The sequence below is a fragment of the Pagrus pagrus genome (genome assembly GCF_965226575.1).
Source record: "Pagrus pagrus genome assembly, chromosome: 1".
Classification (NCBI taxonomy): domain Eukaryota; kingdom Metazoa; phylum Chordata; class Actinopteri; order Spariformes; family Sparidae; genus Pagrus; species Pagrus pagrus.
Genome location: NC_140185.1, coordinates 37,022,074 through 37,049,857, shown reverse-complemented (window position 1 = coordinate 37,049,857; position 27,784 = coordinate 37,022,074). Strand labels below are relative to the sequence as shown.

Below are 27,784 nucleotides of genomic sequence, written 5' to 3'. Positions count from 1 at the left end.
CAAACTGAGAGACTGCACGAGGAGCAGATGATCTTTAAAGTGTGTTTAAAGTGTGTTTGAGCCCGGTGGAGGTGGACGAGGTCGGGACCAGAGAGACGAGTGCAGAACAGAGAGAGGACGAGCTGTGATGTAAGAGTCATTGTGGAGAGAGCCGGGCGGTCGCAGCTGCTTTTTACCGTATGAAAGAGAGAGAGAGCACTTACCCTGATAACCTCTGGGCAGGCGTAGTGTGGAGATCTGTGAGAGAGGCAAAGAGGCAACATTACACAACATTACACAACATGACACACTCACACAGGCGATCCTGTGAAGATGAGCCAGCAGGTGAACCTCTGATACGACGCTCTCTGCAGAAACATAAACCACTTTAACAGAAATCCATGAAAATGTAAACTTTTATTGCCTGATGTGGCTTATTTTTTTGTTGTTGCTGGCTAAGTGACTTTTACATAACATGAAATGGCCTCAATCCAAATTGTGGTGACGACAGCTCATCCTGTTGAATAACATATGACGGCATCCAGCAGTTTCCACCATGTGACACAACTTAAAGGCAAAAACCAAAAGTGGGACAAGTTTGAAATCATTGACTTAAAGGGACAGAACTCATTCTGGCTCCAGAAGTCACATTTACTGTTGCTGAACATTTTTAAAGCCGATAGTTTCCATTTATTTCCATAAAGTATTGAAATGACAGTAATGTTTCACACTATGAACAGAAGTTGTAATATATGCTTCTTTCTGCATCTACTTTATTACATTTCATTTACTTTTTACTCTATTACATTTTCTTCACAGTTCAATTTACTGTCTACAAAACAAATGTTCATCTCATAAAATATGTTTTGTTAAAGTAGTAAAATGAGCTGTAACATTTAAAAACTGTGCACAGTAACGTTAATCCAACATCCTGATGAAATAACACTGGGCCCTTTTATCTGCATGATAACTGTCATGCACATCATGTCGGTTACTTTTGATCATTTAAACACATTTAACAAATCAAACAGGACTTTTATTGGTAATGAGTGTTTCTTTGTCTGTCTGCCAAGTCTGTCCTGGGTTAAATTACAACACCACTCAAACATCTCCTGATAGATTGTGTTACAGCACAGAAATGAATTAAAGAAAATTAATTGCTGTAAGTGAAGAGAAAATCTATTCAGATTATTAAAACAGCATCGAACAAACCACAGAGCATAAAGTCACAAGTTTAAGATGCTAATGTCTAGCGAGCAGTTTTATTAGCAGTGTTATTCCAGAGTCGAGGATCAACAGCACAAACATGATCACCTTCATTCAGCCTGAAGCTCCTCAACACAACAACACAACAACACAACAAGTCTTTAGATGACAACAGGTTTGTCCATGTGACGTCTCATATGTGACTGATGGAGCCAGTGGACAGAAGTTAAAGGGCTCGATGTAACTATGTTTTAGTGTTTTACATGTATTGATCACTTTTATATTGTCAATATGTGAGCGTATTATAATGTGACGTGACCGTCCCCGTCTCTCTCGCTTCTCTACACAAGCCTGTGGACGATCTGTTGAAGCTGTTTTAGGCTGTTAACATAAACTAACCACCAGCTTCCAGGACAACACAGAAACTCCACAGATTCCTTTAAAGCTGCAGTAATGTGTGATCTGTGACCTTAAACAACTAGTTTGGTCCTTTAGTGAAATAGTAGCTTCACCTCAGTGGAGACATCCTGCATTTTAGAAGTATTTATTAGCGAAGATCACTTCGGTTGTTCTGTTGGACAGAAATCGACAGTTTGACTTTCAGACTAGATGATAAATAAAGAGCTGAGGTAATGAAGGAGGAAACTGAGGACTGTGGTTAAAGTTAAATCAGTAACGGGTCACGACTGGAGCTTCGGTCATACAGTTGAAACATGCAGCTGATTCTCTGAACGCGTCCTTCGTCACACGCTGAGCCGACTCAGATCTGTGCTCAACAACCACGGAGTGAAAACACTCGTCTGCTCGTCCTCTGTGTGGATCCATCACAGCAAATGAAGCAGAGAGCGCCGCTCTTGTAACGGCGCTTCCTCCAAACACACAGAGTAAACACACTCCATCATCGGCAGCATCACACCTCATTATGTTAATGTATGTAAAACCAGTCGATGCGAACTATTCAAACACACACTGGTGTCAGAACATCAGAATATACTAACTGAGATCTCATTACAGCAGAGCTAATGTTCATCCTTCCTGCTCCGGGCGACGTGTCCGAAGTGACATTTAATAAATCCCATTAACGTCACATGAAGAGTCATCTGACTCGTTGCTCACGCCAGATATTTACAGGATCCATCAGAGGTTCTTCATAAACACTGTGAGCATCAGTGAAGTATGGAAGAGCGATGTGGCAGATGGACACAGCTCCGCTCTGACGTACTGTGACGCTCTCAGGATGTCTCGGCACCTCTCAGCAGTGATCACGCTGCTGGTTTCAGGTCAGGAGATGTCTGGCATTTGGCTGAAACTGGGCTGAATATGATCCTGACGAGAGCAGGATGAGCCCAGGACCAGTGCACACAGGTCCAACAGACAGATAACTGAACAGCACCGGCGTCTGTGTTGTCTGAATTATAATAAAGACGGATGAGTAACTGTAAGCAGAACATTTTGTTCAGTAACTCCATCCTCTTCTCTTCCTGTGTGCCGTGTTTCTGAGGAGCTGGAGGACTCGTCTTCAGCTCTTCCACATGACCGACTCCATAAAACACTTGTTGGCCCGCGGTTAGCTGTGGTGAGCGGGACACGTCGGACCGGCCTGAATCCTGCAGAGCTTCATAAAGGCTGAGAAACAAACAACCGGGAGCTCACCAATGAAAGGATTTCATTCAGAGCAACAGCGTCTTTACACAACAGCTCAACTCAGGAAAACACACATGTGGCTAAAGGTCAGGACTTCTGAAGCTCCACTAATGAACTGATTCATTAACAATAGATGAAATGGCTGTTTGGCCTGAGCTTTCAGCCTCTCTTAGCTTCTAATTTTAGCACTTTTCCTGTCGGCTTCAGTGTTAATGTTTCCAGCAGCAGGTGTTTGATAAACTCACTGTGCTGTACACTGCAGCAGCAGACAGCTGACAGACGCAGTTACACATGAGCTGCTGAACAAAGTGGAGCATCCAGCAGATAAAGAGTCAGATAGTGGAGACCAAAACTAGTAAAAATGTAACGCCTTGTTTCCACAAGTCCACTCATTCCTCCAGCACCTCCCTGATCACCTGTGTTTGCAAAACGAGAGCAGGTTCTCAGTGTTGAGTGTGAAGAAAGGTTGTCAACACAAAGACGAGGATGAAAACAGGATAAAAAAGAAATCAAATCAAGATGAAGAGGACGCAGGTTACTCACCCACAGCTGGTCTCCAGCAGACTGTCCCCGACCTGCAGAGACGCCATGCCAAAGTCTGCTATCCTGATGTTGTTCTTCTCGTCTAACAACAAGTTCTCCGGCTTCAAATCTCTGTGGCTGCAGGACGACAGGACAGGAAACAGAAGAGAGAGACCGACATGATGATCTGAGGTCAAAACTGATGAAACAACGACCGTCCTGACACCCCGAGTCCGTCGATGTCCACAGTTCTGGAGCTGAAGAAGCTTCTCAGATGACATTTCACTTTACACTTCTAGATAACAAGTCTCACTTGTTTCCCATCCGCTGTCATCGAGGCGATCCGTTTTTGTACTTCAGTTTCTGTCTGTGAACCGTGGGACCATTTCACTTAGCTTTGAGTTTTATATAAAATAATAAGTGAATCCAGCGGCTCCTGACATCTGCGGGCACTTTGCTTTTATGCTTGGACCTCTGGAGGGAGTGTGGGCGAAACAATTAGTCTTGAAAGACTTCAAACATCAAGTATGTTTCTGTGGTAAAGGCGACCTTATTGCAATTCAACTATCAAGAAAGGAGGTCCGAGTCAGTATCAGAATTACCCTTTTACTCATAATGACTGAGGGAAATGAAACCAGTAGATAAGAGCTCGACTTTAGTCGTGTGTCTCTTTGGATCATCCAGGAAACTCGGCACAGAATAAATCTGCTTTTCAAAGCTAAACACTTGACGTCTAATGCCGAGAGTCAGGCTGAGCGTCTTTGATGTGCAGTTGCTCTTAGATACACAGTGTTGAAGCCGTGTGTGGAGGAACTAAAGGTGCTCCCGGAGATGAAAAGAGATGAAGAGGAGCTGGACGATCTGAAGTCGCCCCCGGCAACAGCTGATGAGGAGAGAGGCTGAAGAGGAGGAGCAGGAGGGAACCTGTTGTTCAGTCATCACAACTTCTTAGAAAATAAACTCTGCTGCCTTGAAGTGAAGAATATTTTGATCATTTCCTCTTTATATTGAATTTGTTTAAATAAATATAAGTTGATGGAAACACAGCGTCTCTCTCTTTGTGTCTGATTAAACAGCGCTGCAGATTTTTACACCTGCTTTCCCACAAATTGGATTTCAGATGCAGTTTCCTGTGTTGCAGCGGTCGTCGTTCAGCAGCGATAAATCACGAGCAGCAGCCATTTGTGTAAATTTGCATTGTCCCCCACGCCCATAATTTGTGCCTCCACACAGGAATACATTGAAATACATATTTTACGAGCCTGCAAATTTTCAGTTATGACACCTTTTTTTGCATTTTACCTGCACAAAGTATTCACTGTTAAATGTCCAAAGAAGGCCTCCAAACCCTTCCTGAAAATCCTCCTGTGTGTTTTCTAAGAAAGTACAATTTTGGAATAATTGTGCTGTCGTATGCAACAGAACCTCCTGAACCTCACAAAGATAAAGCTGCTCTGCTCTCTCATTATTCTGAGTGTGAAGGTAACGAACCATATAGAGTGGCTGTGGCAGAAGTCCAGGGCTGAGATGATCTGTCTGAAGAACTTTCTGGCCTCTTTAGGTGTTAACCGGCCCTTCTTCACCAGGTAGTCGAACAGCTCTCCTCCGGACACATGCTCTAGCACCAGATACCTGCACAGGAAGAGAGAGAAGACGGGTCAGACATCATAAAGTCCACTAGAACCAGTATGAGCAGCAACACATAGTAAAGCTCTGGAGGAGAGAGTCGGTGCAGATCCAGACCGCCTGGAGGAATAAACACCTGGAGTCTCATCAGATTCTGTTCTGATCCGGCGGGAGGAGAGCTCAGATTACTTTTTAACTTCTGGGATTAAAAAGTGGATTTATCTTCACTCTGTTTATCAGCCTGACTGCAGCAGTGGTCTGTAATGTTGACTGCTGACTGGAGCTGGAGGAAAAATGGACTTTACTTCATGAATGTAACGTTACAGAGAGGAGAATAAACACAGATGATCCTGTGGTCGATGAAAATCTATCTGACGTGTTTTCAGACACAGATGTTCTCAGACGAGGTGTTTTAAAGTTTTCTTCACGTTACGTTTCGTCTCGTTCTCCGACTTCCTCTCTGACTCTCTGAAGTTACAGCGACAGACGACCACACAGAAACAAACAAAAGTACACAACTCAACAAAACATAGAACAAAGGTCTAGTTGTTTTTTAATGCAGAATTCTTTCACATTATATCTTTAATTGTCATTATTAAAGCCTTTGACCTTCAGCAGGTCCTTCAGATAGAGTTCACTTTATTATTTAATCATGAATAAGTACAAGTGATCGAATGTGCAGGATTCTTTTGTTTCATGAGAGTTTCAGATCTGATCTCTGAAACCTGCCGTCATCAGATCCACCTCAGTCCACACAGACAGTAAACATCCTCAAATCCTCTGTTTAATTTTCCCTCAGACTGAAAGAGGCATTAATGAAATAATTGAGTCGTAAACTACAGAGTATTTGCCTACGACGTGTTGAAGTCGCCGCAGTGCATCCGTGCAGAATGTAAATCCTTGAGAAAATCCCCGACCCGTGTTGGTTTGTGTGCCTGTGGTTTAAAATGTTTTATCTCTCTCCTCCGTTCGTTTGTCTGGGAGACATCTCTGATCCTCGGCCTCCTCCTGCAGCCCGCCGTCCCCACGGACTGATTTATTAGCAGATTAAGGGATCTGCTCAAGCGTTTCCCTGTCGGCGCTATTTAAATTAGAAACGCGTTCGCTTGTGATTTGTGAGTGTGAAATCTTTCTCCCGCAAACTGTTTGCATGCACGATGACCATCCGTCCCTGTCCTCGCAACATTAAGAAAACAAATTCCTGCTCCGTTCGTCGGCGGAGCCTTTATCAATTATTGAACAGCGCATTAAGTCGTGCCACTGGAGCACGGCCGCCACATGCAGTAGATTAATGTATACAACAGAACAGGGATATACATTAAAGCTGCACAGTCAGAGGGGGCGGGGGGGTTAAAGTGAGGGGGAGCCAATAAAATATTGAACACTTCAATAAAATCCAGAGCTCGAACTGCTGCGTGGAGCGAGAGTGATCAAGCGAGAGCTGTCGACAGCAGAGCGTCATCCAGAGACACGCTCTCATCTTCAGATCTGATCAATGTTGTTTTTCTGGAGGCTGAAATTTGATTTCTCCTCATATTCAGTCAGAAGAAAACACAGTGTGTGATTTCTCTCATTTTTTAACATATATTTTAACACCATCTCAGCCTCGAGCTTCCAGCAGGTCCGACTGACCTGAGGACCAGAAACGTTGATGCAAGACTTGATTCTCGATCGTGTCAGTGCCAAGCGATCATCAGCTACTTAACAACATGTGTGAGAGCTCAACACGCTGTCAGGTTTACTACCACTACTGTAGTTAGCCCAGCTTGCTAACATTAACACAGACCAGACGCTACCTTTCCCTCCCTTCACCTGAACACAAATATCTGAACTTTCTCCTCCTCACGTTTCCAAAACAGGCTCGTTACTTTAGTTTTAATTATTATTTTAAACTTTGAATTCCTTCAACAAATGGAAATACTCTACACGTCTTGTGAATCACTTTTTACACGTCCTCAGCCTGATATATTTGGTGTTTCTCTCCCCTAGAAGCTCAGAGGAACGTTCTGAGTGTTTGAACGTGGATCTCAGCCTGGAGGTTTGGCAGAGTTTGTACATATAACTGCAGCTGGTCCAACTACATATTTCCATTACACATGTTTCTCTTTATACAGCGAATTAAATCTGTTTGAGACCCGGCGGCGACTCAAAAAATGAAGTTGTGTGTTGAATCTTAAATTAAAGGAGTGATGATGTGGCACTGACAGCACTTGATTAATGTTAGGTCAAGATTATGGTCTGTAGTAAGACAGAAAAAGTCAGTAATGAGATGAGACATAACATTTTTAATTATCGTCTAAGTGGAATCTCTGCTGACCTTAACCGAAGTGCTTTTAATGCCTAAACTGAACCACAGACAACAGCCTGGCCTGATAATCCTGCACCTTCTACGCCTCTCATCCACCTCAGCCGCCTCTGAACATCGTCCGGGCAGCGATTATGTTGTTCAGCACAACAGTTTCATTAGAGCCCTGCAGATATAACAGATATATCTGTACTGGTGCATGTGTTGCCAAATTTGCGCCAATCTGAAAACTGTTACAACTAAAATATTTTTGTTTTTGAGATTTTAGTGCAGAAAAAGATGCTTTCGATATTTATAATTATTTTAGTCCCGGTGAGTTTAATGTTTCTGTGCACTGATTTTATTTTACACAAAGTTCATTGTTCAAACTGTAAAATATGTCTCTGTTAAATATCTTTGTCTTCGTCTGAGAATACATTTAATACCTATATCCGAATGTTTTTACTTCCTGATATCAGCATCAGCACACCGATACATACAGGGACAGGGTTGGATGCCGTTGCTCACAGTGTGAATGCAGCGTTCACCTGGACAAACATACTTACAGGTATTTCTTATTTTCGTAGACGTCATGCAGCTTTAAAACGTGGGGATGCTCTATGAGTTTCAGGATGGCTATCTCCCGCTCCACCTGCAGAGAAACACAGAAAAAAAAAGAAAATTAGTTTTACCACGAGACGTGAAAGAGATCAGCTTCATTTACAGGACAAACACGGACACACAGTCTGAAGTTAGGTCAGCCTCGTTTACTTATAAAACCTGAAGGTCTGTTTGTTTTAAGGTCGGCTCTGATGCTGTTGTAACAGATTTCAGTCTTCAGTAGGACCCAGTGGGCCACAGACAGAGAGGGGAAGTCAAAAAGAGCAGCAGACCAACACATCATTAGTTTCCTTTCATGTGATTTGTTGACAAGAACAAAAATATAATAAAAATAACTCCTAACTGATGTGGCAACAGATCCTGATCTCCTGTCACAACAGGATTACATCAATTTCAGCCTGCAGGCTCAGTCAGGCTGCAGGTGAGTGTCATGATACGGAGACTAAAGTGTCTGGACGTACAGATGCTGCCTGCAGCTGTTTCACTGCTAACCTGCCTGCTGCGCTCTGGATTTACTGCCAGTTGGCACCTCGGCCGGCCGCAGGGTGAACTGAGTTTAGACACCATCAGTCAGACGTGTTATTAAACTGCACCTCTGAGATCACTCTGTCAGCTGTGTTTTTGTAATTCCTGTGCATAAAAAGGCCACAACGACACAAAGATGACGTCAAATCAGGTTATTTCAAGCACAAAGTTTCAAGCAGAGTCTGATGCAGAAAATGTTCCAGGCTCCGAATCAAAGACCAAAAGCATCTTCACAGAGCTCAGATCCTGCTCAAAGCCGGGAGGGAAGTTATTTTATTTTCACTTTCAGCCCTGAACATTTCTGACTGGTTGAGTATGTGATGCATTTTATTTCAAAATGCCACCAGTTTTTAAAACCTGCAGTCGATAACAACTTTGTTTTTTATTCATTGTGCTTTGCCGCATCACATTATGGATGGACTGACAGCGTTGTTGTGATGATGACGATGATCTTCTTCAAGTTCTTTAGAGGCTCAAGGAACCTTTAGTTCCCTGAAAAGCAGAACAAGTCCCACGAGAAAATAAAATACAATGATGAGTAAACTGATAAGTACAGAGAGCCGGCCGGCAGAGAAAGCTGAAGATCACATACTTTGTTTTGATTCTCATCTTATCGTTCTTCAATTTGATATTTGATTTGAGGTTGACCTGTTGAGTGTTTCACAATAAACCACCAATCCATGTTCAATGCGTTTCCTTTAATCACCTGCCAGATTTCAAGTTTGCTTGCTGTGTTCGACACTGAGTTTGTCGAGAATCAGTGCAGAAACAAAAAGTGGAGCCACTCATAAAATCATATCTTTTGTAGAAACTCAAGAAAAGAACAAGACAGCAAACATGTTGTCTGTTGTTTTGTAAGAAATGCAGTGATGGAAATAAGTTAACTTGTCGACATACAAGGAGAACTGTAGTCTGGATACCCGACCCCAATCCATCCACTAAGTTTTAGAAATGTGTTTCAGGCTCTGGGTCCGGTCACTTTAAATGAACCGGTGCTTTCAAGTGTAAAACTAAGTGATATTAAGCGACGGGTCTACAGTCTGGCTGGTTCAGATGTCCTGTCCTGTGCAGGTGAGAGGCTGTTTGTTACTCTTCAGGCGGCGAACATTAACCGAGCCGGGCTCGAGTCAGGTTTGGATGTGAAAACTTTAACATGAGAATCGTTCTCTCTCAGGGTATTCCAGTCTTCTTCATCTGGTAACTAAAGCACGGCCCACGTTTTCTGATTACGCTAAGGAAACTCTAACTTACACTAACTTTAAGAAGGAGATGGGAAGAGTTTCAAGTTGATAGAAAACCACCAGCAATATCGTGGTTCATCACAGGAGCCCAGGTTATTCTGCCAGAGCCAGAGAAATGTTGACAGATGTGGAAGAGACCCACGCAGCTGAGCAGTTTGCTGTGAGTCGACTTACAAACTTAACAGCTCTTAAATTCATATTTCTTAAACTCTTCCCAGCACACGTCACTGCAGCGCCCCGTGTTGACTCACTGCTGAAGGTCAGAGCAAAACCAAACAACAACCAAAAAAACAAATCAAACTGAACTTTGCACATATGAACAAGTTTTAATACTTAACTGATGAAGAGAAATCAAATGGAAGTTGAGCCAAAGCATCAGGCAAATGTGTGTGTTATCTAGATAAGTTGGGTAGGAGGCAGAGTTCAGACACTCGGCTGCTGTTGAAAGTTAAATCCAAACTACTGATGTTTCCACCACAGAAGCCACTTTATCGATATCAGCTTGTTGAAAATGTCGGATCAATTCTACACGTTTATACTGAGAATCGATGAGGCGAACACTGTGCTGGCGTCAGAGGGGATCTATACCACAGGTAATCAAACTGATCCTTCGCTGATACATCCTATTGATTTCGGATCCTCGTCACTGCTGGGCTTTAAGCTGCCGAACACACAAACACCATCACTCATCTGTCAATCATCGGCCTCCGATCGCTCAGTCAGTCCTCGCGACTCTGAGTCGTCCTCTGGTGTCCCCGCTCAGCGCTGATGTGACGGGTCAAACGCAGGACAGAAGACACCACGAAAAAATCATTTCATTTCCATCAAAGACGCCCGTCTTCAAAGGTCTGTCATGGCGAGTGATGGCGGCTGGCAGCAAATAAATAATGAAAGACTTCCCTTTAATCTTTGGCCCAGCAGCCTCCCAGACCGGGTCTGTCACACCAACTTCTCCCTCCATCGCTCTCATCTCCCAACTCTTCTCACGAAGATGAAGAGGTCGAAGAGTCAGGAGAGAAACGTTCAGATCAAATGATGACTAAAGATCTTTGAGGGCCTGCTGGAGGAACTGAACAAGTGAATGGCGATGATGGAATAGCTTCGATATGCTAATATTAGCCTTGAAACTGAGGTCACCTTGTTAGAAATACCACACAATACAAAACCTCGAGTGCTTTAACCTGCTGCAGGGACGTACAGGTGTGCTCCAGCACCCTGTGACATCACTGGTGGGTGTGGCTACAGGTGCAGCAGAGCGCAAATCACTGTGTCAGCATGTTGTTTAGTTACTTTAGAAAGTTCTGTTCATTTATCTACAGAGTTCACACAGTCCTCTGAACCTCTAATTCAGTCTTTATGTTATTTTCAGCCTGTTCTGATGTTTTTCCTTTAATGTCGAACTTTATGTTGTTCGTTTTAAAGGAGCAATACGTAAGAATATTAGTTAAAACATTCAGAAATTAACGAGAATTATCAGCAGAATGTGAAGATATAACAGTTCTGACGTTGTTTCAAACACGTCTTTGTTCCAATATACAACATTCAGCCTCACTAGATGTCAGGAAACAACTATGAGCTATGTAAAGATACAGTGGAGTAAAGACGCCCTGAGTAGAGCAGAGTGGCGTCACACTCCCTCGCTGTGTGTTATTATTATTATTATTATTATTATTATGAAGCTTCTCTGTTTTTGTCTCTGAGCCGGTCTGGCCACGTGTGCATGGAGGAGCCCCTCTCTTCTGAACCCAGTGAGCAGGGTTCTGTGTTCTGACTTAAGCCACTTTTGGGGACAAACACCAGAGACATGAAAACAGGTCTACCTGACCTTCAACACTTCAACAGTAGAGGCGGGCAAAGCGCAGACTCTGGCTGCAAGAGTACATCTAATTAATTTTATCCTGATTCATTAATTTTAACCCGAACAAGAAGACATTTGCGCCCTAACTCTAATGAAGTACAGCAGCCAACACTGTGTCCTCTGGTTCTGACTCGACTTTAACACAACAGCATTAAGCTGTAGTTTCCCAGGTGTGACACTTTCCCACCGGCAGGTGAACACAGTGACTCATGTCTGCTGCAGGTGCTTCGGCTCGTCCTCCTGCTTTCAGATCTCATTAGCCTCTGATTCATCTGCTCACATCAGCGAGAGCCGACACACACGGCAGCACGGCAGAGGCTAATTAAACACATGTACAAGGTAAACAGACATTCAGCCTCCCCTGACCTTCACACATGAGCGGTGACGGCGACGTTTATTAAGCTCCATTAAGACCCATACGGTTTTTAATGTGCAGTAATAAAAGTGCATGTGAGAGGAGGGAAGGAAACACGAGCCGAAACATAAACCAAGACTCAGGTCTGACCCTCCTCGAGGTAACTCAGCCCACAGATCTGTAATTGTCTCAGTTGCTGTGATCTCCTCTGAATCCAGCGTTCACCCGCTCACCTCGTCCTCTCTGTTGAGCCGATTAGCATAAATGTTAGCAGCTGTGTTCGCTTTCATTAAAAAGGCATTAACATATAAGCTTTTATCAAGTTAAGTCAAGCATAATGGACTCTAACGGACAAAGAAGAAATACTTGATACATTAATATAAGACAATTATTCATTCATTCATTCATTATCCGTGTCTGCTGATCCTCTGCAGGTTCACAGGAGGCTGGAGATCTCAGCTGAGCCGCGGGGTGAAACACTGGATTTAGAGTGACATGCAGAGAACATGGATGCTCCTGCAATAACCAGCCACATCATCAGCAGTTCATTTTATAATCAATAAGATGAAGTGCTGACTCTGAGGTGGGTGCTGAGGTGTGATTCCTCCACGTATTTTTACTTCCACCTATGATTTTCTGACATGTAAGCAGCGACGATGAAGCCGAGGGTGAAGTCAGGCAGCTGAGGAAGATTGACGGGGACGTATCCGAGACGATCTGCCGTGTGAACAGTGACTCAGGCCTCGCAGCACTAAATGGCTTCAGAGTGAGTCAATACTGCGACACACCTTCTCAACACCGACTGACTCATTCAGTGAAGGAGGGATCAGAAACACACTCCTCCAGCTCTGTAAGCATGGCCTCTGACACACACACACACACACAAATGTAGCATCCAGCATCATCTGAGTGATGTAACATTTCCTGACAAGAAGTCACATGGCCTGTTCTGCTGCATCAGAGAGCATAAAGGAATATTCCACTATTAATTACTCAAAAATTGCTCCTTCCACTTTTAGGGAACGCGACTGTCAGCAGATACAAAAGAGACCAAACTACGCACAACACTCTATAAAGCCTTCATGAATCTAGTTACTTTTGTTCGTCACTTGCAGCCAGCATCAACAAGTTGAGAGCAACTTGTAAAATTCTTGTTCAATTTCAAAAACGAAAACTCAGTCATCGTCTCCTCCCTCCATGCTGATGGAAAGTCGGGTGAAGTCTCGTAGTCCACCAAACATTTCAGCTTCACAGTAAAACAGAGTTGCAGCATTCTGCTGAACAGCTGAAGCAGCTGGAGACTTGATTTAAAACGGAAAAACAACCAAAAAACATAAAATGGCTCCAAACAACTCGTCCAGAAGTCTCCAGAAGTGATTTAAGAAGACGTTATTTTCACACTCAGTGTGCGGCCGAGCTCGTGCACTCACTTCAGACGAGTGCACGCTAACACTTTTAGCTTGTGAAGATTTTGGCTCAAAAAAGGGTGTAAATAACGTCTTTTTAAAACCAATTTCAGATCTCAGGACTTCTCGAGAGACATTTGATGCATTTTTTTGGTTGTTTTTCTGTTTTAAATCAAGTCTCCAGCTACTTCAGCTGTTTAGGAGAATGCTGCAACTCTATTTTGTTGTGAAGCTCCAGAAATGTAGGAGCTGATGACTGGATTTTATTTTTTTGGGTGAACTGTTCCTTTAATGACACTTTGGTGATAAAAGGGTGACAAATGTTAGTGTTTGAAGCATAATGAGTGTGTGGATGAATAAAAAGCTGTTTGTGTCTTCGGTCAGGAAGCAGAGTTACAAGCGACGGGAGTAATCAGGTACCAGCATGATGTTTGATGTGTAGAGCGACAAAGTCTCAAAATAAATGAAAATTAAACACAGAAAACACTTTAACATCTCAACCTAAGTGCCTCGGGGTCACCCTGATTGATTTCTCAACTGAAGCCTAATTGAACCCGCTTCTGACCCCTGGTGTTGCTCTGTTCACACCCTGCTGATGTTTTCCTTCAGTCCATCGAGGGGCTCAGAGCTCCTGACTCATGCCAACAACCTCCTCCAGTCAACGCCTCCACGCGTGATAGCTCCTCTTAATGAATTATGAGGATTGACTCTGGTTGTGGCGCGCTGCTTCCAAATCCCTATTTAATTGAAACATGATACAGAGCTGAGGGGCACGAGGGGTGATAAATTGGAACATCCGCTCGGTAATCAAACCGCCATCTGTTGCCATGACGTCTGGGCGATCCTGGAGGAGAGGAGGCGAGCTGAGGAGGAGAGACCGGCCCCGCTCCGGTATCCAATCACCGTCAGACGGCGGCGCCGCAATCAGGCGGCTGCTGTGGACCGCTTCGTGTGATTTGGCAGACGAGACAGAATATTTTATGAAGCAACACAAATCCATTCAGAGGACGACAGGAAGAGATGGTCTGTGAGGAAAGGAGGAGAGGAGAGGAGAGGAGAGGAGAGGAGAGGAAAGGAAAGGAAAGGAAAGGAAAGGAAAGGAAAGGAAAGGAGGAGAAAAAGCTGGAAGAAAAGGTAGAAACAGATCGGACAGGTCAGGGGCAGGTCAGGTCAGGAAAGCAGAGCAGAAGTCTTTATTTCAGCCATCAGCTCAGCCAATCAGCAGGGAGCGTCTCCTCAGCCTGTCCAGCTGCGGCTGCTGCTGGGGCTGCTGGGTAACGACCAGGCGGCGTGCCCAGTTTGTTCCATTCAGACGTCTGGTGACGAGTGTGATGGAGCCAGCAGCCTCCTCAGAGTGTGACTGACATCACAGAGAAGGATCATACAGAGGACGGACGGACGGACGGACGGACGGACGGACGGACGGACGGACGGTGTGACGAAGAGCAGATTAAGGTCAGTGGTGAATCATGGGAAAAGGGCAGATGCTCTCTTCTGTGGTGGATTGCAATCAGTATCCTTTCACTCATCTGTCATCTGCTCCGTCACCACTCTGTCACTCAAAGGACGTCTGCAGTGACGAAGTCCAAGACGACGAGAAGTTCAGCAGGTAGAAACACACTGAACGACACAGCTGAGAGCCTCAGTTCCCTTCACTGACAGTAAAAATAAAACTATCTCTGGAGTTGTGGCCATCATTTATATCAGTAATAATAACACTGTACTGACTGTTGTGAAGTTGAGACTGTGCACTGATTGTTTTATCTTTCTACAGACTCATTGCTAGAAAAGAAGAAGTTTAACGGGACAACAACAGGATTTTTAGAAGAGAAAGTTAAGATGATCTTAAAATAATTAACAAACACTCTGTTGTAAACATCCATGACAGTTTACAGACAGACGTCCTGCTTCAGATCTGTTTGGTCTTCCTGTGCATCGAGGGATCGTTACCGAGATTTCAGCTGCGTTCACTTTTAGTTTGACCTCCAAATAAAGTTAAAGACGTGGTTTGTATAAACTTGGATTGTTTACAGCCTGTCTGACTGCGTTTGACTTCTTTTTAGTGATGTATCCTGTTTCCAAGATCTCAGCAATTGTGCAATACAGCTTATTGTTAAACTGTAAAATATCCTGTCTCGGTCACAAGTGATCAATATCTGAGGGATCATTGCAAAAAATGTGTGTTCATGTACAGATTCTGTGTATATTAAAAATATCTGCCAATATATTGATATCCACGTTTCCACTTCCTAATATTGGTTTTTGCATCTGGCTCAAATGTCCAGTCTCATTCAGGCTCCGTCTTTAACTTCAACGTGCGTCATCACCACAGAAAAAGGGAGCGTGTCTGCATTACGTCCACATCACAGCTGGTCGGAGCTGCAGATGATGAACATCCGTGAGCGCTGCAGAGTCCCCTGACCTGGGAATGAATCCCAGTTGAACCCTTTCACACTGAAGACATTAGCCAGATGTTTGTGGGTGATGATTTCTATCCAGTGTGAAGGGACTTAAACTGATGTGAACCAATTTTTCTGTGAAATGAAGCATCGTAAGCAGCTGAGGGTGCTTTAAGGAATATATTTCCCCCTGATGACATCATTAGGAGCTCTGACTGGCCAGCTGTTGCTGCTGGTCCGGCCAACCAGTGTCTCCTGTTGCCTCTCTGAGGGCTGCAACTGATTTTGAATTCATCATCACAAAAAACAATCTGATAATGTTTAAATGGGAGACAGGATTCATGAGACGCAGCATGACAGATACATTCATAAAAAATAATAATAATTTGAAAAACCTCTAAAGAAATAATCATTAATTCATCTTAACGCAGAATAAGTAATAAATAAATCTCATGATTTTATGATCCAGTCGAGCTTGTGAAGCGTCATTTTATTTTTTATACTTTTCAGTTATTTGATTTCAATCAAACACTGACACATTGTAAACCTCTATAATATAATTATGGCACAGAGTCCAGGCTGCACTCTGATTTCTGCTTTTCAGGAATAAACCCCTGAATTCACAGCTGATTCTCAGCTGATCGAGTGGAGTTAATATTCTCTTGAAAAGATGCCGAAGCTGTGAAGGAACAGCTGCTCCTGATACCAGAGTGGATATTTCTGTCATCAGGTGTGAAACTGAACATGTTGTTAAACACACACACACACACACACACACACACACACACACACTGAATCAACACAGTTAAGTCAGTATTGACACCATTAACACAAGCAGCCAGTCGTTGAGGAGATGAAATGAGTCCGGTCAGGCATGAGAGGGCCGAGTTCGACGTCTGAGGAGCTCAGACACACAATCAGCTGCACTTCAACTGGAAAAAGAGATTTAATCACACACACACACACACACTTGAGAGGCAGACACACACAGACACACACCCTCCCCCGCCACATGCTGTTCCTGTACTTTCATGGTTCCCTCAGGACTGAAGACACGGACGCACACAAATTCGACACTGACGAAGTCAAACTGTTGAAATTTCAAAATCTTTTACCACCGAGAATCACTGTGTTAAAGTACAGACTCACTGTGTTAAAGTACAGACTCACAGTGTTAAAGTACAGACTCACTGTGTTAAAGTACAGACTCACACTGTTAAAGTACAGACTCACTGTGTTAAAGTACAGACTCAGTGTTAAAGTACGGACTCACAGTGTTAAAGTACAGACTCAGTGTTAAAGTACAGACTCACTGTGTTAAAGTACAGATTCACTGTTAAAGTACAGACTCACTGTGTTAAAGTACAGACTCACTGTTAAAGTACAGACTCACTGTGTTAAAGTACAGACTCACTGTTAAAGTACAGACTCACTGTGTTAAAGTACAGACTCACTGGTAAAGTAAGGACTCACAGTGTTAAAGTACAGACTCAGTGTTAAAGTACAGACTCACTGGAGAAATGATTTAAGTATAGAGTAATGTGAGTTGTTAACAGTATAAAGTATAACGAGCTCATGACTGGCAGTTTCCCTCTGACTGTCAGCCGCTAACGCTAGCAGCTCTCCATCAGCTGCAGTGAATCTCTGCTGTAAATACCAGGTTTGACATCTGGCTGCCAGGCGAGGTGACGCCTCTGTAAGGTGCTGATCTCTGAGGTAGTACTGTGAATGTCAGGCTGCTCATCTCACCAGGAATCACACACACACACACACACACACACACACACAGATAGGAAGCTTGTTCAAGGCCGGACGCACAATCACATGTTCGCATAATAATGTGCACATTAGCACATGACAAAGGCGGAGGTCGCAGAGGGACGTGTGCCGTGGAGACTAGAATAAGTGAAAGATGTCAGAGCAGAAAGCTACAGCGAGCAGAGACCTCAGACCTGACGTGGAAACCTGCAGGATTTACTCTCGCACAATCTACATACTGTTAAACAAACAGTGTGTGCTGATGAGTGGCGTCTTTTTTGATTTTCAGTTGATGATGTTTGAGCTTCTGGAGGCTGCACTTGTTAACCACACTGCTTTATAATTTGTGTCTGACCATTAGGGTGTAAGGTTTCCCATGCACCGTGAAGCAGGGCTCGATCAGACAGGGTAACGATCGAGCGGTAAGCCACACGACCTGTTCAGTCCTTCACTGTGAAATATACTCACAGACCTGTAGCTTTTACTTTGGCAATCTAGAAGTAGTTAATATTCAGCCACCTGGTGAATAAACAACATCTCGATAAAAGATCTCTGTTTCTGATTGAGAGTAAGAGGCTGATCTGAGGAGAAATCAGAGCGATTACGAGCAGCTGGTTCAGGAGTTTCCCCTGGCTGGTTCAGGTTCATGTAAAGATGAGTCAGGGACAGTTTGACGATGACGTTCAGTGCTTCTCTGCTCTGAGTTGAATTTTTTTTTAACTCAAGGCATCCAGTGCGCTCCTGACAAAACATGAGGTGTTTCTGCTGTCTGAAACATGATGCACCCAGCGCGCACGAGTAGTGTGCAAAGTACTTACTGTCTACTGTATATAAAATATTATAAAATATCTGAAAACAGACGCCCCTCACTGCAAACACTGCGCTCTGACTCATGGGACCCTTATGCATTTGTTTTCTGGCGATATGTAGCCTAACTGCCAGAGTATAATGTTCGCAGTTAATGCTTCGACAAACCACAGAGAGGCCCAGATAACGTAGCTCATCACGTTCACATCAGATGCTTAATAGCATCAGGAGCTGAAGAGGTTGGCGGTGGAGTTATTACAAGCCACAAGGTTGCAAACAGCCGACCACAGTTTGACTCTTTGGGGACTTTTCCAGCTGTTTCAGTGGCGACCAAAACATTTCAAGCCAAATCATGAAGTTTTCCTAACTCTAACCACGTTTATGTGCGGAAACATAAGCAGAGCGTGAGCACAGTGTTGTGACGAGAGAGAAATAGAAAACTGAACCAAAACAAACGTAAAGTAGTAGTTCAGTTTTAACTTATCTGTGGTTTTGCAGAAACGTACTTAGTTACATTTATTCTGGTGAAAAACTGACATCAGGCTTCTTCCACCTTCGGTTCAGACAAGAGTTACTTAACAGGCGCGTGAACCACCAACAAACGCTGTCATTATTCTGCTGGAGCGTCTAATTTAACCCAGAAACATGAAGCACTTCTACTTCTAGTGTTTCTGGACGATGAGAGTTTAGTGCAGCCAACAGAAAAGCTTCAAGCCTTGTATATAAACTGAACCCCTCCGGGAGAAAGAAATGTATTTATATGGAAATGATTTGGGTTATTCCTTTAAAGGGCTCCATGTGTAACAATGGACAAGGGAAATGTAAATGTGTGTTGTATTGTGAACAGAGGATACATTCATATGCAAAACCTCAAAAGAAAACATCCGAGGCTGTACAAAGTTCAGGATAAAAGAAAGAAAAAAGTAAAAACCTGCCGCACGCTGAAAATGTCAAACAAAATGGGACAAAATGGGGTCTCCTGAAAATGCCAGCTGACGCAGGGGGAGCAGAGCAGGGCGGGCGTCATGTTTTAAACATGCAACTCCTCCAAATCCCCTCTGTTGTTTTTTTATTTATATATATTTTTGGGTGGCTGGTTAGACTTCATTGTGCGAGAACAACAAGGCCATAACTCAAGCCAATCCCTGCCTGTTGCCATGACGACAGGGCCTCACCATCCTCTAAAATAAGACCGAGGCGAGAAAGATTAGAGGAAGCTGCTGGGGCAACCCCCCAGACAGACAGACAGCCAGACAGTGGAGGGAAAGACTGGCATCGAACACAAAACAGAAGCATCTGCTACGTTCAGCAGCTCCATCCACATCTAATTAGAAACACAACAGGCTGAAGATCTGATGGAAAGGGAGAAAATAACAATACGTCAGTGTGTTGTGTTGTCATGACACACTTTTACTGATAAAATCCCCAAAAAGTTGATGGTACTGAAATCACTGCGACACAGAAATGTGACATGCAGTTTATCATTCACCATTTATCCAACTCTTAGTACGACTTTCCTTATTTTCCCATAATTTTGCCATTCAGAAGCTGTTGAGACCCGATATCAACATCTGTTCTGAGTGATCTGATCACAAGTGTTCAGCTCTCGGTCCATCGGTTCACACCTGACATCAACATGTGTCTTGAGTGGCCACTTGTGATCAGACCTCATTTCCCCGCTCTAAATGCAAATATCACATCACTGGGACAAACAGACGGGATGTTTTTTACACAAAGACAGAAAGAAGCTCATGGAGAACATTTGCCGAATTAACGAGACGGCCCAAATAATGAAGAGTTTGTCAGAGACAGTGTTTCACAAAGTTTATAAAGTCTCTCCTAACTCAACATCTCACAAAATGGCACAATTTTTTAAGGGAGTCTGGTGACTTTCTGTTACTGTTCACTGTATCTCTTTGTTTTCTGTTTCAGAACTGTTTGTCTGAACTGGATGTTTGTTTCCAACCTGACTGCAGATGTTTCCTGAAAATGGACAAAACTTCTATAATACACCGAGTAAGCCATGCTCACCCTGAGTGCTGGTGCTGATGTGGTCTGATCTGATTTGGGAAATCAAGCCAGCAGCCAATCAGCTCGCCTCTCTGACCTTTAGGTGCCACTGACATCTTTCAGAGCCTTGAAATTGACTTTTAAGTCATGTTGACAACATTCATGAGATGTTACGACACGAGACAATCAAACACACCTGCGGGCTCAGGTACGCTCGCAGTGCAATCAGTGTTAACAGCCAATTAGCTGCCTGCATTAACTGAGGAGAGGAGAGAGGTGGTCTGAGTGTTCCTCGCTCACCCCGCTCATTAAGATGAAAGGACGGTTATCAGCAGAAAGCACACACACACACACACACACACACACACACACACACACACACACACACACACACACACACACACACACACACACACACACACACACACACACACACAGGCTTTCTCATTGGAGAATTTGCTGCTGCTGATCATTACAGCAGGTCCAATCTACTAAGTAGTCCCCAAGTGACTATGGTCCCGTGTCAACAAAGCATTTTTGGGGGCAGAAAGCGCTGGCTGTGCGCTCAGGAGAACTGAGATGAATCGCTGCACATGCATCTTGTCTCTGTGACAACAACACACCGCTGTGTGATTTTTATTTGACATCAGGACATCAGAGCGAGGAGGATGTGGGTGATGATGATGATCCATAGGAGACAATTATCGCCGAGGCCGGGAGAAAGAGAAAGAGCCACACTGACGTCACCAGAGTCTTTCTGAGGAGTTCAGAGATTTTCAACTTGAAGCGCTCGGAGCAGCCGCGCGAAAAAGGCGGAGCGCTCGTGAAAAAGACGCTGCGCCTGCTGCCACACGCGCTCAACAAGACAGCAGAGCTCAGAAAGAAAACGCCATGTGGACACAGGGCCTGAGTCATAAACACACACTAAACTACACACAGAGTTTGTCCTCTGTGTTTATTTGTGTGTGTGTGTGTGTGTGTGTGTGTGTGTGTGTGTGTGTCTGTGTGTGTTCTTTGCTTTCCGATAAAACAGTTGTGATGAGTCTGTCTTGTCCAAAAATATCTGTACATGACAGTAATCCAGTCCAAAACACTGTTAATTATACACACAACAAGTGTATTGAGCGTGTGTGTGTGTGTGTGTGTGTGTGTGTGTAATAAAGCAGAAAGTTGTGATGGAAGCTGTCAAATCAGCACACAGAGACTCATTACGCCTTTCCAGATGAAGTGAAAGAGTAAAATACAGACTGAAATGAGCTTTCTATCAGATTATTCTGCCGAGTGACGCTTTGCTGTCATGTTTTCAGAATGACTTTGGAAATTGTTTTGTATCAGGAGTTAAAGACTTTAAACGGGACTGCGAGACACAGACATCTAAAAACCAGGACAATAAAACCAACACAATCTGAATCAGCCTGTTAAAATCTCCAGGATCAAAGTTATAAATGAAACCGCTGAACAAAAGGAAGAAACACTCCACACTTCCTGCATGACGTGCATTAACTGCTGAGTCATCCTCAGTGGCAGCTGACACACGGTACATGTGACTCATTCTGCCTGACTTGGCTGCGTCCAGCTGTTTGCTGAAGGTGGAGGTGGACACAGAAGTGGTGACAGTAATAACAAAAGAGCAGGAGACGGTCCGAACACCTGCTCTGTCAGCTGCGCTCAGCCAGCGGGGAGACACTGACGGCGACGTAACAACTCACAACTGCATTCACTCTGCTCTGTTTCTGCAGAAAAAGGTCTTCTACCAGACAAATAAAAACAAAACCACATGCACACACAACAACACAACAAACAGGAGTCTTACCTTCATAAGAACAGACTCGCTGAGTTTTTCTCTGTTGACAATCTTTATGGCGACTTTCTGACACGTGACGCAGTGGATGCCCAGCTTCACCAGACCTGCAACACAGACAGGAAGAACATTAACATCAAATGATTCATTCAGAGTCTTTGTGATTCACTCTGAGGGACGAAGTGCTCAAAATGCTCTGATGTGTTCAAAAACTCTTCATTCGACCTTGATTCTCACGGCAGGAGGAGGCGATCAAAAGCAGAGCTATGGATCTGAATTAATGACATCACACTCAAGGTTTCCTGTCTGCTGCTGCCATGATTAAACCTCACAGACTCACAGCCCACTGACTGAACAAAAACCTAATCTGAATCAGCTTCACGTGTTATTTCACCATGAAGGTTCGCTTCACCAGTGAACAGAGCGGCTCAGTGTCGTCATGTGTGGACCGCAAGTGGATCTTGAGATTGATGATTCCCAAAACAACTGCTGTAGTTTTATTTATAAGAGTGGAACGATGTAGGAGTTACTGAAATTGTTTTCAGTTCGACAAACTAATAAATCCATGAGGGAATACAGTAAAGGAATATTTTGGGAAAATCTTTCTTGCCAAGAGGTTTGTTTTTGTTTTTTCATGTGTGAAATCGAGTTAAAAAAGAAATTTGTCCCTAGAAACACAAATTTTCAGTAAAAACGTTTTTTCATGAGAAAAACTGAGTGTTTTTTAAGAGAAAAAGAAATTAGATCAAAAATCTTTTTCATACAAGAAAAAAAAACATTTTTCTTGTGAAAACAAATTCTTCCTTCAGTTCCACACATGGGACTTTTTTTTTCTTGTTTACCAAAATTGTATCTCACTCAGTTTCACACATGACTTTTTTTGTTGCTGTTTATGTTTTCTCAGATGGAAACTATTTAAGGGACTCAGAAGGATTATCCTGGAAAAAGTTTTTGGGTTTTTTTTTCACCAGCTCATGAACACAGGAGCGGAAATAATTTAGCTCAGACTCAGAAAATGGATCACCAGAAAAAACAACACATTCTCCCTCGCCCCGCTGGGCCTCCGTAGTTTAGAGAGTGGACACACACTACCAACGCTGTAGTGACACAAAGCTGACATGTCAGTGAAACACGGCATCATGATATTTAAATTTCAGGACTCTTCTTCTTCATCCAGATCCTGTTTCATTGTGAAGGCTGTTGAGGTAATATTTAAAATGATATACAGAAAAGGAAAATTAAACAAAAATCAAGACCAAATACTTTAAAAAGGAAGATGAAAGACATTTCTCTGTAGTTCTGATAACGTTAAAGGAAGCTGATCAGTGATCATCACATGCAGCTGGTTTCCTCTGCAGCTGCATGTTGTTTGTCAGCTGACGGAGCATAAAACAGGAAGATAAAAATGCCACCGACTTGCATTCTGTGACTCCTGACTCTCTTTTTCATTGTGTACTTCGGAGAACTCGCCCGACGCAACAAAAATGTCAACACACAATACCTTTATCTTATTACAGCCACAATGGCTCCATCCATCTCTATCAAAGCTCCGACACCAGGGAGTGGATTTCACTTTGTACTGAAGGTCTGCAGACGCCGATGGAAATGCCACTGCGCATATGCACCTCTTCATTACCTGGAGCTGCATATATATTTCACAGGAGATGAGTGTGTCACTATCTGAAAGGTGATTTCCCCGCGGGGTCTCGCACGGAAACAAGCAGAGCCGGCAGCAGTGGGGGTGTTCGGGCCAATATGGCAGCCTGGGGGCTCTTTTATGTCTCCAGTTAGAACTGAAATGGCATCCTGTGCGACATTCACTCGGCCTCATTGATCTTGTTGTCAGAGCAGCTCGAGGACGACTACAGCTGCTTACCACAACAGAGAAACCTGAGAAAGCTGTGAAGATGGCTCTGTGCGCAGGTGTGTCTGAGGCACACACACATTCACCTCTGTGAGTTATGAGAAGCGGCGTAGAGGTGTGAAGGAGGACGGATCGAGTGGAGCACAATCATCCTCTGAGGAAACCCACAGAGCAGAAACAGGCGGAGGAAGTTCAGTTAGAAGGAAACAGAAGAAGCCTCTCCACCCAGGAGGCTGAAATCTGGTCGGTGGAGCTTTTTTAATAACCAGTTTCTGGTTCTTGTATCAATATCAATCAATCAATAGCAATAAGGCATTTATGGAAACACTTCATTGTACATGTCTGCAAAGAAGGTGGTAATCACCGACTCCTCCTCAGCAGGCCACTGAATTAAAGTTATCCAAAACACTGATGCATGAGGTTTAACAAATACATGACTGCTCCGTGGGTTGGCTTACAAAGAGTCTAAAAAAAATCTACTCATTAATTTTATTCCTTTATTGTTATTTCTTCACAATCAAGTCTTTGGCTTTGAGGCTGATTCTAATATTTTCAGACCACGTTTGACTGTTTTAGACAAAAAAACTAAATTAAAATAAAATGCAATCAGCCTACGACGCCAAAATACATTTAATTCATTAGTTAAATTAATAAATAAAATGTGAACATATGTGATTTTTAAAATGTCCTACTGTATTTTGACAAGTTCAAAATACCAGAAACAATAGCAGAGATATGAGTGATGTTATATGATATTCATGTTCCTATACACGGCTCCTCTGAGGAACAAAAGCTATTTAAAGTGTATGTTACAGCTACATGAGCCCGCTGAGGGCAGTAAAAATGACTGATCTCCACTAAAAACACATTTGTGCTCCCATAATCTTTGCTGTAGTTTTTCTTCTCTGGTAATTACTCCTCCGACACCTTAAATGTGAGAGCTTGTGTCTGAACAAACTGCTATATGTTTTTAATCCAACCCAGAAGGAGAATCATTAAAGCTCTTTATGTTTGACATTTTTCTCTGTGCTTCTCGGTTATTAGAATCATTATGTAGCTCAAAACCAGTCCTGAAGTAATAATCTCTGACATTTTCACATCAGGAACCGTCCACTTTGTTTCTCTCTGCCTCGTTTCAGTGAATAACTCGGCAATAATGAGCTCATGAAAGCTCTTACATATGAAACACCTTCATCAGTGTCTGGTCATTGGTGTTTTATATCTCTGACAGTCAAAGAACAATAAAATATATAAATAAAAAATAAAAAAGATGAATAGAAGATGAAATCAGACCAACGTAGAGTGGAAGCTACAACAGCTCAGTTTCATTGATTCCTCCTCTCTATCAGTTTGCTCCTCTCGGCTAAATCAGATCAATAATCTCCAGACTGGTCCTCCTCAAACCTGCCATGTTCACAACTAAGCTTCTTCAGTGAATAAGCTCCACATTAACCACCTACAGCGAACACAAAAAGGCCAAGGCTAAGAAGTCTGTATAATGTAAATCAACTACAAATCCCAGAGAGCATTGCTGTACGAGACATCCAATCACTGAGCAGCTCTGTAAGACCTGTGGGATGAATCTAAAACAAGAATTTTGGTTAATTAAAGCAGCTTTGGGGCTCTTGTTTTGGTTCTGATTTAGATGTTGAGCTGCTCTGAATATTAAACATCTCTGAGTGGAGTCATCTCCATAGCAACAACCAATGAGGCTCATGGGTAATGTAGTATTAAGTGTTTTTCACGTTTCAAATTCTGAAAAAATTCAGTTGCTGTTTACACCTGTCGTTAATATTTTCTGTTAGGTGATCGAAACACAACGACCAACAGGAGAGGCATCGTGATCCGATCAGTCAAACCACCTCTGGAGGTGGTCCAGGCTGACGATGAAGAATGAGGAGGAGGAGGAGGAGGAGAAGAAGAAGAAGAACGAGGAGGAGGAGGAGGAGAAGAAGAAGAAGAACGAGGAGGAGGAGGAGGAGGAGGAGGAGAAGAAGAAGAAGAAGAAGAAGGAGGAGGAGGAGAAGGAGAAGAAGAAGAAGAAGAAGAAGAAGAAGAACGAGGAGGAGGAGGAGGAGTTTCAACTGATCCAACCACTGAACTAGTAACCACTCTATCACCAGACTCCCTTAACAAACCGTCTGATTTTCAGAGTTGCTGAGTGGGCAGAAACTACACAAACAACTGCGACACATTCATCATCATCGGTGCCTTCTTGTAAATTCAGCATTAAATCAAAACCTGAAGTTGTTTGTTTCCTTGTTAAAGTGTCAGTTTGTGCCGCTGCAGCAGACAAAGCCTCTGTACACGGGACAGCTGCTCCACCAACTGAGCTACCGGGGCGCCCCACAGTACACCAGAACTAATATAGTGTTCTTCTTTGTCCCCGTGGATAAAGTCACCAGACTCCCTTAAAAAAAGTCTCAATTTAGTGAGTTGTTGCGTTAGGAGAAACTTTATAAACCTTGTGAAACGCTGTCTCTGACTAATTCTTCATTATTTGGGCTTTCTTGGAAATTTGGCAATTGTTCTCCGTGAACTTCTTTCTGTCTTTGTGTAAAAAAAAACATCATTGTGTCACTTGAGATGTGTTTTAATGCCATTCTGAGATTTCTGAGAAACAAGGTTAAAACACTTTGACACTGCACTACAACAGCTGTGAAATAACACTTTATCATTTAATACTGCACTGCTTCTGTGTGAGTGACATAAATACCTCATTTGCGTCTCATTTGAGTCTCTTGGACGTGGAGCAAGGTTTATTTTGTTCTCTTGACTAACTGGAACACATCAGCTGATAATTATGTTGAAGGGCTGACCGCAGGTGCTTCAGTTTCCCTACAGTTTAGATTAACAGAACCAGCTGGAAGGCACTTATAGACTGCATTAATGGCAAAATAAACACTGTGAATGAATGAAACCACTCCACAGGAACCTGCTATTTTGCAAATTAAATAAATGCTGCTTCTTTATCAGAGAAACAACATACAGGCAGGAAAGCACAATGACACCTGAGGGTAATTTGGAGTTTCTATCTCACCCAACCTGCAAGAAACTGGAGCTTTCACAAGAAATGCACACAGACTCTGGGAGGAGGAACATGCAAAATCCACAAAGAAAAGACTTTAAAAGGAAGCACCCAAATCGGATTGGCTGTCAAAGGCTCATTTCCATAAAAAAAGCTTCAACAGAGGCAAACTTTCCCCGACTGTCAGGCTGGCTGCTTCACACGGACCGGCTGAGTCGCTCGGCTCTGCAGGACGTGACGTCCATCGTCTGTTGAACGTTTTGTTCACTTCATGAACACATTCAGAGCCGGTGGAGGACGATGTTTCTGGTCCAGCAGGAGTAAAAAAAAAAGAAGTACCTTGACAATTTGTAGTCTGTTATTAAAAAGGAGACAGCTGCTACTTTTCTTTTTTTGTTCTCCAGCTTCTTAGAAATGACATGTTGGCACTGTTTACTATCCAAACTGATACTGAGGGGAACACCAGGCTGAAGTTTCCAGAAAGATTCCCTGAAAACTTTCTCCAGTGATGTGACAAGTGTCTGGAGAAGGACAATACATGTGTCATCGGCTGTCAGTGTTCGTTTCCTGTGTGAACGTCACAACACGACTTAAAGACAATACTGAACAGATCCTGCAGAGCGTGTGTACGGGACACACACAGTCAGTGGTAATGAATGTTGACAGGTCAGCTGTTGTCTGGTGACCTTCTGCATTCACACACTCCCACCCCGCCCACAAAATGTGACAAACATGCTTCTCAATGTCACGTTTGCTTCCAATCACTCACCACGTTATACGCATTTTACGAATCATTCAGAGATGATCTGACGTGGATATCGTGTCACGTACATCACAGACAGTGGTGATA

At 43.3% G+C, this 27,784-nt stretch overlaps 1 protein-coding gene across 25 annotated transcripts in view; it reads right to left on the bottom strand.

Annotated features, from left to right (window-relative positions):
• Nucleotides 1-27,784, bottom strand: part of LOC311261541 (serine/threonine-protein kinase BRSK2-like) — a 175,647-nt gene that overhangs the window by 37,541 nt on the left and 110,322 nt on the right. For all 25 annotated transcript variants that reach the window (XM_084360279.1, XM_084360263.1, XM_084360264.1 and 22 more), the window contains 5 exons: nucleotides 22,055-22,149; nucleotides 7,828-7,913; nucleotides 4,843-4,983; nucleotides 3,373-3,489; nucleotides 204-237 (listed from right to left, as the gene is read on the bottom strand). In XM_084360279.1, coding sequence (XP_084216405.1) covers nucleotides 204-237; nucleotides 3,373-3,489; nucleotides 4,843-4,983; nucleotides 7,828-7,913; nucleotides 22,055-22,149 — 473 coding nt within the window. The remainder of the gene's footprint in view (nucleotides 1-203; nucleotides 238-3,372; nucleotides 3,490-4,842; nucleotides 4,984-7,827; nucleotides 7,914-22,054; nucleotides 22,150-27,784) is intronic.